At 42.9% G+C, this 9,271-nt stretch overlaps 1 protein-coding gene across 3 annotated transcripts; it reads left to right on the top strand.

Moving 5' to 3' along the window:
• Positions 1-815: 815 nt before the first annotated feature.
• On the top strand, positions 816-9,211 carry LOC129591205 (lysine-specific demethylase 5A-like). Of its 3 annotated transcripts, XM_055486774.1 has the most exons (21): positions 816-1,062; positions 1,534-1,665; positions 2,210-2,570; positions 2,758-3,012; positions 3,074-3,352; positions 3,428-3,583; positions 3,645-4,064; positions 4,200-4,526; positions 4,616-4,995; positions 5,065-5,198; positions 5,270-5,544; positions 5,660-5,812; positions 5,877-6,085; positions 6,150-6,288; positions 6,528-6,914; positions 7,145-7,346; positions 7,426-7,595; positions 7,682-8,240; positions 8,323-8,463; positions 8,540-8,640; positions 8,767-9,211. In XM_055486774.1, exons 3-21 carry the CDS (start codon positions 2,280-2,282, stop codon positions 8,857-8,859), a joined length of 4,671 nt encoding a protein of 1,556 aa, XP_055342749.1. In that variant the 5' UTR covers positions 816-1,062; positions 1,534-1,665; positions 2,210-2,279; the 3' UTR covers positions 8,860-9,211. The 3 variants fall into 3 exon arrangements, with proteins under 3 accessions (XP_055342749.1, XP_055342750.1, XP_055342748.1); XM_055486775.1 differs by lacking the exon at positions 1,534-1,665; XM_055486773.1 differs by lacking the exon at positions 816-1,062 and having other exon boundaries at positions 1,410-1,665.
• The last annotated feature ends 60 nt before the right edge of the window (positions 9,212-9,271 follow it).

Here is a 9,271-nt window from a genome sequence, read left to right as displayed (position 1 = left end):
GATTTAGGTACCGTCATACTTAAACACAACGCTTTTTGAACGCACTGACAAGTGAGCTGCGCTTCCGCACAAAAAGGCTTAAAAAAAACTTAGTGGGAACGTTTCTCATGCGTTCTTTCATGCGTCTTTTATGAAGATCGTCTGATTCTTGCCGAAGATGTTCGTACGGCACCTGCCTCTTTTTAACTGAGTCCCGCCTGTCCCCAAACTCCCCATGCACCGCTGACCGCATCCACTGCTTCAAAACCAACGCAGAAAAAATGAATTTGTCGCACAGAAGCTGCCATGCGTTTGAATTTTCTTCATCCCCACCATCAACGTTCCGCCGCCGGCTTTCTGAGACGTCTTCCCATTGGCCATGGTCTCCTAGGCAGGTCACATCCCAGACCCGAGACTCACCATGGTTGAGGGACTTCATAAAAATTGATATAGATTAAAGAAATTGGTAAAACGATAAGATAAATCGAAAGTAGATGTTTAAGAATGAAATTTTTTTAATTATTTTCAATTACACTTTTTTTTTTAAAATGATTCCGGCCGGACGCCGCCGGACATCGCTTTTTACGCGCTACTTATGCGGGAAGTACTTAACTTGTTCTGGGCCTACTTCCGACAAAAGCTTCAACTCGAAGTGAAACTCGAAGTAGAAATCGTTGTCAAATTCTGCAACGAGCACGCCGCGAAAATGCGGTGGACCCGGATTTCCATTCAGTGGCATTCACTAGAGTCCACCGTACAAGTCCGTACGATACCGCTCGCTAGTCGCTACAGCTGTAAAATGCACTGGTGGCGGGTGAGTATAAGGCGTTTCCTCTGACGGATTAATACGTACAGTACAAAACTAAATAATATTTTTCGTTCGTTTTGTTTTTTGAACTTTGATTGTTCAAAAGCTGTAGGTTAACTAAGTACTTTTAAATGGTGCAATGCAGTGATCCCTTAATTATGCATGATGCAGCAGCAAAATTTAATAAGTTTTAAGTTTTAAGGTATGCCTTTTAACAAACCGAGTGATCCTGTGTGATTATTGTACCAGTCGGCTCGTCGGGCGACAGCAAGCAAGTAAGAACGACAGTAAGGGATAACAACATCTTTCATGTTGACAGCAGTATCTTGCCTTTGCAGTAACTGTTAGGTAATAGTCGTTACTAAAGAATTATCATCTGATTCTCTGCGTTTGTGTGCGGTGAACTCGAAGTATTTGTAATGTTTCTAAAATGCAAATGTTACACGTTTGTGCGTGTGATACCGGGTTTTATCACTATCACTATGGGACACGATATTTGTGGTGCCCTCTGTTGTCCCTGTACAGCACAGCGTTGATTGACCCGCATGTGGTGGGTTTAGATGTAAGCTGAGGGCGTGCTTGTACTACTACTATCAGCGATTCTGCAAAATTCATGTTTGGCATTTTGTAATTAGAAAGCAGTTATGATCTGTGTTTTTGAAAATTTAAAACTGAAGAAGGCATTATTTTGCCTCTTATTATTTTATGCTCTTGTTGATCGAGAATTTTCTTCTGGGTTTGCTTAGCGAAGGAAGCTTGTATCAACTGCCAGTAGAAGTATTATGGACTAATCTGGAGCATGTGTAGAGGGGCATGATGAATGTACGAGTATTCACGCAGTGCACTGTGACTGCTTTCCAGCCTGTTGTTTGCATCCGGTGAGTAGCCATGGAGCCTTGACGAAGGATGTTGTTTGTTACAAGTTACAACTAACTTCTAATTTCTGATATCATAAATTCATTATTGTGCAAATACTGAGTATACTTGCTCTCAGGTTATAGTAACTGAGGCGACATGGCGTTTTACGGTTTTGGACTTCAGGTTTCTGTGACCGCGTAATAACCAGTGTTACTATAGCACGTAGACTGGCACAATCACTTATCGAAACAGAAATCGCCTCGTTCGTGCCGTTTCATCTTGCATTAACATAAAAAATTATCCCTTAAAAATATACCATAATCTTCTTAAAAAGCAAAAGTTTGGTTGAATCACAATGCAACAGAAACATCTGTATAATTAGTAATTACTTGTACGCCATTTTTGGGTGTAGTACTGTATTACGTATTACTGTACAGTGTCTATCTTATTACGTTCCATTGTAAGGTTTCGTAACCTTTCGTGTTCGGTGCTGAAAATTCTGCAGAAATGAGTTGAGGAAATTATTTCTGAGTATTTAAGAAAACAACGTTTATGGTGTTTCAGAGTAGCCGCTATCAATCTGCTTTCCCGCTAAGGAATACCATATAGAAGACAGCAGCCGATATTGGGCACGATGGTAACTTATGTGCCACAACCGTTTGTTCGTCCTGCGGATGCTCCCATCTATTATCCAACTGAAGAGGAATTTCGATCTCCATTGCTGTACATTCAGACCATCAAAGAAGAAGCTGAAAAATTTGGATTATGCAAGATTGTTCCCCCTAAAAGCTTTCGCCCGCCCTTTGCGGTGGCGAAAGACACATTTAAGTTCAAAGCTCGCTATCAGCGGCTTTCCGATCTTGATGCATTCAGTCGTTCTCGACACAGTTTTGCATGCATGCTGCGACGTTTCTGGACAGATCAGGTAATTCATCACGGAATAGAATATGTTCTTTGCGACTGACTGAGAATAATTGTGACTGAGATCGTACTGAGCTATTTGATACTGCCTCAGTTTTGGTGTTCTCTTAAAAAGTGTTGAGTACAGTACAGTCAGTACTTGAACTCTTCAGTTATCAATGCCTTCCTTTGCATTGGCATCTTTATTATAGGGTTGGCCAGCTGAACTTGTTCCTCAGAAAATTGGAAATCAGGTGATTGATTGGTGCGATCTGTACATCGCGGTACTGCGGTTGGGTGGATTCCGAGCTGTGTCCGCATCGGCGGATGGTTGGGCACATGTGGCAAGTGTTTTGAGGATTGATTACGCAGGGCAACCCAGTGCCATAAAAGATCTCAAGGCTTTATATGAAAAGAATTTGCTCCCATATGACGAATTCAGAACCCAAGTGGAACTGTATTTAGGGGTAAGAATGTACTCCAAGGGAAAATACCATGCCTGTCTTGCAGCTTGTTGTGTTACTGTAGAAAGACCATCTTGCCGAGTCTCTGAGAAAGAATCCACCAGTAAACAAGAGCGCGGGTTGCCGTCGACTTGAGAAAAAGTCTGACAAAGTGGAGGAATCGACTAAAACAGATGAAACGAAGATACCAAGCTCCGAAATTAGCTCCTGTGCAGCGGCACAAGAGACTGCAGATCCTGGCGCGGAAAACTCTTCTAGACCAGATGAAAATGGAGACGGACCGGACTGCAAAAAAGAGGAAAAAAGAGTTCGAGCGCGACGCTCCACTTCGCAAGTTTGTTACGTAAGAGTTGCACAATTTGGGATACATTTTTTCAATTGCGAAGTTCCATATTTCTTTCTTGTTTTTGACATGTAGTCGGAAATGGTGTGCGAAGTCTGCAAACAGACTGACGACTATGACAACCTGAAGTTTTGCGAAAAATGTGAAACAACATACCATCTGAAATGCATCCCCGCAGCTATTCGGAAGGATAAGGCGAAGTTGTGGTTGTGCCCGCGCTGCATGAAAGAGGTAAAAAGCTTTAATACAAGTCTTACGAAATCAAAATTATCTTTACTGCTGTCCATTACAGACGTACGATGGTTTGCGATCGTGCCATACATACGGTTTTGAAACATCCAACACTTTGTACACCCTGGATGAATTTCAAAAGAAGGCTGACAATTTCAAGAAGAGCCATTTCGGATCCACGACTGTCGGGCTACAGGAAGTCGAAAAAGAATTCTGGCGACTTCTGGGAGATCCAAATGGCGAAACCGTGGTGGAGTATGGTGCCGATTTGCATCGTGGCGAACTGGGCAGCAGTGGCTTTCCAACAGAAAGCGACCGTCCTTACCTTCGTGATTCCGAGAAAGAATACATTGATCATCCCTGGAATTTGAATAAACTTCCAGATAATGAATTGTCGATTCTTCGACACATCACTGCTCAAATTTCCGGTATGAAAACTCCTTGGATGTATGTCGGGATGGTGTTCAGCGCTTTTTGCTGGGTAAGTTAGAGTTAATGTTGACTTCGATTTGAAACGCTTTATTGACAATTGTATTCGATAATTTATTCAATAATCTGTCAGTTAATGTAAATACTGTAGTTAACCTGTTCTCGTATAAATGTTTATGGTGTTTAGCACACTGAAGACCACTGGAGTGCTTCGATAAATTATCTGCATATGGGCGATCCGAAGACATGGTACGGCGTGCCGGGATCGTATGCCGAAGAATTCGAAAAGGCTTTCAAAATGTTGGTTCCTGTTCTGACGGAATCAAACCCTGATTTGTTACATCAGCTGGTTACGCACATGAATCCCACGGTCTTAAATTGCTGTGGCGTACCGATATACCGAATGGACCAACGGGCAGGAGAATTCATTGTAACCTTCCCCCGGGCATACCATGCTGGATTTAATCAGGGATTTAATTTCGCGGAAGCGGTGAACTTTTGCTTGGCTGATTGGGTAAGTTTAGATTGTCATATTGGTATATGTATAACCAGTACCACTGTGTGTAGTCCTTTCGTCTTCATGAATTTTATACTGGATGTTAGATTCCGCATGGACGCCTGAGTATCAATCATTATTCGAACTGCAAACGGGAATTAGTCTTCAGCCACGATGAGCTGATATGCGCGATGGCTGATCAAGCCAGCTTGCTGCACCAGACAATCGCGAAGGCTTGCCACACAGACTTCCTGCACATGGTCGAAGAGGAATCCGCTAGCCGGCAGAATTTGACCGATAAAGGCATTGTGTTGGATGACGAACCAACTTTATTTGAGTTCATGGACGATCATGAAAGGTCGTGTTCAATTTGTCACACTACACTGTTCCTGTCGGCGGTGCAGTGCGAATGCAGCAACGAAAAGCTTGCCTGTGGGAAGCACGCGGAACAACTCTGTACATGTGGCATGGAGAGCAAGCGATTGTTGTAAGCGATTTTCTCATTCAATCGTATGGTAAAAATTTTGTTCATAAGCAGTATGGTTTCTTTTCCAAGATACCGGTACACAATTGAGGATTTAAAGAAACTTTTGGAGCGATTGTTAAAACGATCCGAAGAAGAGGACTCAGAAGAGTATAAACCTCCAGTAGCGGCTATTACTGGGAATAATGGGTCTAATAAGCGTGCAGGTAAAATTTTACTCTGTAAATTGTTGTTATTAGCTAACTTTGTCCATTATGAATTTGGTTTTGGTCGGTAGTCACTGGTGCGGATGCGAAAGCGGGAAAGCGTCAGAAACTTTCGCAGGATTCTCCTATGGATTTTTTCGGCGATTTTGAAGGATCGGCAAATAACGAGTTGAAAGCTGCAATGAAAATGGCTGCAGAACTGGTTTCCCCTCAGACAATAACTCGTGGCCGTGATGCCGGTGATATATCTCCCGCCGTGAAACGGTGGAAACTCGAAGACGTTGAAGGGCTGATTAGCTCACTGCTAGCCTTTCCTGGCACCAGCAAAGAAGTGTCTCATATTCGGGTAAAGAGCTTTTAATAAAATTATTTTCGGCATTATAAACGTACGAGGGCATTGGTAGCAGTATACGGCATACGTAATGGTGTTTTAAGCTCTGAACGGGGTGTGCATTTTTCAGGAATATCTCCGTAAATATTATAACGTACAAAGCGAAATTCGTGGGATTATGCAAACGAAACCGGAAGATCAAGATTTTGACGTTGTCCGGCGGGTATACGACCAGGCTCGATCGACAAATATCGTTATCGAGTCGTTGGAGGATCTGCAGTTGGTGTGCAGCTCAAATTTTTTCCATGTATTCTGATAACATTGTTTTAACACGTGTTATATGTTAGATTGTGCAGCAAACAGACTTTCGCGAACGAGTAGCTGCTGCTATAACAGACCCGCGAACGACAATTGGAACTTTGGCTGAGGTTCTACAGACCGCAGACGAAATCTACATTCGTAACCCTTATATAGAGGATCTGGTCGCAGCTATTACGAAGCTGATAGATGAAGGCCGGAACTTGGAGATTGATGCTGAAAACATTGTTTCTCATCGGTGTGATAATTTTTGAGCTTAATTTTGTCTTCAGGTCTTACCGTATTGTTTTTTGTTTGCTTAGAAAACAAGTGACGGTAGGGGAAGCCAAAGGATTGATCGATCGAGCTGATGCGTACACTTTTGATCTGAAACACGTGGATCATATTCGGGATGGTGTGGAAATAGTGGAGAAGCTTGCAGACGCATTACAACATGCGCAGGTGGGACTGCGGTAGCTTCTTGGTTTTTCCGTAGTTAGCTGAATTTTGTGAATTGGAAACATTTCTGCAGTAAATGTTTCTTTTAATTTTCAGCTAAATTATCGTGCACACGTAATCAAGCCATTGAATTGTATCTGCTTTTAATGGTTCAAGACGCTGTGTATAGTCATAACTGGTAACCTTGCGCTGGAAAGACCGCTTATTTACAAACTTACAACGGCCTACCTTGTTCCATGTAGGCTTCCAATCAACGAATCCATATGCAAGAAATCAGAAACATTTTGGGCAGCGATCTTGACATAAATTTTCACGGTGGAAATATCGGTGTAGCCCTGGAGCTGTACAAGAAGGGAAACGAATTTCTGGAGAAATTGCACAAGCTTTTCTTCGGTAACGGTGCCACAGATACCAGCCACCATGAAACAACCTTGCTGGAAGTACTGTGTCCCCGCCAAGTGCATCTGGTTCGGGGTGGTGAAACAGACGATGCCGATACGGATACCGATGAACATGACGCCAAGAACAGTGGTACAGTGGATCCTGAAATGGGTGATCCCCTAGATATGGACTCGAAGTGCCATCCGTTTGATTTGGACTTAAATGATCATTACGATGTTGGAGAGGTGGTAAGTCGCAGGCGTTTACCAATTTAATTTAGTACATTGATTTCAGTGAATAATAATTTAATTAAGGGTTGTTAATTTTTTTGCTGCTGTATTTGCAGTTTTACAGTTTCGTGATACTTACTTTTTCGGTTTTTCAGCACCGTATTATCATTACTTCTGTTGTTGCTTTCAAACCAAACTTATTGAGTCACTCCATGAATTTTCTGTGGACTGACTCTGATGTTTTGTAGACGAGTTTGTTCGAACGTGCTTGTTGGGACGAACAAATTTTTTATGAGCGCCTGCGGGAATCTAACTGTTTGAAGTCGGCTCTGGACAGCGACAGCCGAGAAGAATCAGCGCAGTTGCGGAGGGAACTGCGCTGGTGTGTTTGTGGCAATATGCAACAGGGAACAATGATTCAGTGTGACAGTTGTTTTGACTGGTTTCATGGTACGTATTCATTTTCTCCACATCACTGATGATGATGCTCGAACAATAATGATGCGAGGTACAACACAGCGTTTTGTAGTTTCTTGCACTCGAATGGCGGAATTCATTTGCGACGACGGTACTGGAGAGTTCGGTTTAGTTCATCAGCTTGTGGAAAGTATTCAGTTTATGTGTGATATGTGCCAGCGAGGGATTCGCCCTCATCTGGATCAGCTGAAGAAGCTGGTTTACGAGCACAAAGGAATCCAGGTTGGCACCTGCTTTAATTTGTGGCTTATTTAAAAATTAACGGTTTTTGGCATATCATTTTTGTTCTAATTTTTTTGTTTTAATAGCGTTTTATTACCATTCCTGAAATGGATTTGGCATGTTTGGTGATTGCTCGCGCCGAACGATGGCGTTTGTCTGCCGCAAACGTGATCAACGAGCTCCCGTCTATTGTTCATCAAGTGAACACTGCCTGCGAACGCGACGAAGAGTCGCGAGTGCGCCGTCGTACTCGCGATGCTGTGCTGGCGTTATTGTTAGAAGGCAATCTTCTGGAAGTGAAGGTGCCCGAGTGGTTGTTTCTTTACGATTTCGTCCATGAGAATTTCCGTAAGGACCGCCAGGAAGATGACCCACCGGGGCCGATGATTCTGCCAGCACGGTCATATGGTCGCTTTCCCATTGCGGTTGATATGATCTCTCCGCTGTTCCGGCAGTTGAGTAAAACGTACAGCAGACCAGCTGTAGTAGCACCGGACATGAATCATTCTTCGGGGCATACTATTATCGAATCGGCGATGGGTAATGGGAAGAATGGGAAACCGGGAGGAAGAAAGAGAAACGCTTGGTGTAATCGGGATGGAGGCGGTAATCCCACACCAGGCCGAAGTCCGCGAAAACAAAATGGTAAAGAGTGTTTATCCGTGAATGTTGTCGTACTTCACATCAGTATAAGATTTTATATATTGGAAACCGTTTGTTCTTCCAGGGGAAGTTAAGTCAGTGAATGCTTTTGCATCGACGTCACCGGCGAAACTCACTCCACGAAGAAGGCGAATGGAAAACTGCGTAGCGGAATCTGCGACTTTGGTTGAGAGCAATGGAGATTTAAACAATACGGATACCGATGGTAATTTTTCACACATTTTCCAAAGCTTTTTATCACTTGAACCGGAATTTGTATAAGATAAAGTTTATGTTTTCAGGAGCGGAACGGTGTTACTTATGTCATGGTGCCTTCCCTCCTGACCAGCTGCCCTCGACAATATACAACAGCCGCATCGTTGCCATGTGCGCCAACTGCAAGGTTAGTCAGGACTATTTAATCGTAAGTTTTTTGTTAGTTTCAGGCTGGGCGGGTTTTGGTGACTTTTCGTTATTTGCGAAATATCGAAAGAAAATATCGGCGGTTGCTATAGCAGTGATTTTGTAGAAGACCCAATTGGATACTACCTCAAAAGCACCTGGTGAGACTCATGCCCCAATTCCAACTCGGAATAGTCCTCGCCGACAACGCTTGAAGTAGCATGGTTGTGCTTTGCTTATTATCGTTTTATCTCGTGTTTTATAGCTTTAACCGGTTGGTTCGTGTTTATCTCTTTTGCGTAAAAGTTTTGTTATTTTGAAAATCGTTTAATCGGGTTTAATCGATTACGGTTGCCCAGCGAGGCTCGTAGTCGTGCTTGTATATCCATTTGGTTTTCCGTTCTTTTGACGACGACCTGCAAAAGCAGTGCAGCTATGTATGCACTTGTGTATTGTATTATGTATTTTTATCCTTTTGACCATTTCCTCAAACCCGTTCTGTGTTGCGTCATGTCCGCTTGCTACAGATTGATATATTGTGTTGTAGATTCTTAATAAATATGGAAACTCGTTTAAGCGAATAGATTTATACGAAGGCTTTTACAAATCGCTTTCCTTAACAACACCTTGTG

This window comes from Paramacrobiotus metropolitanus, unplaced genomic scaffold (assembly GCF_019649055.1).
Source record: "Paramacrobiotus metropolitanus isolate TYO unplaced genomic scaffold, Prichtersi_v1.0 Parri_scaffold0000045, whole genome shotgun sequence".
Lineage (NCBI taxonomy): Eukaryota > Metazoa > Tardigrada > Eutardigrada > Parachela > Macrobiotidae > Paramacrobiotus > Paramacrobiotus metropolitanus.
Note: the sequence above shows the minus strand (reverse complement) of the source record. Positions and strands in the feature narration are given on the sequence as shown.

What these genes read in the sequence shown, in the direction of transcription:
- LOC129591205 (XM_055486775.1), top strand. Translation starts at nt 2,280, where the DNA reads ATGGTAACTTATGTGCCACAACCGTTTGTTCGTCCTGCGGATGCTCCC. An exon ending in TGGGTCTAATAAGCGTGCAG is followed by an intron (nt 5,199 to 5,269) that starts GTAAAATTTTAC and finishes TTTGGTCGGTAG; the next exon opens with TCACTGGTGCGGATGCGAAA. An exon ending in ACGAGCACAAAGGAATCCAG is followed by an intron (nt 7,596 to 7,681) that starts GTTGGCACCTGC and finishes TTGTTTTAATAG; the next exon opens with CGTTTTATTACCATTCCTGA.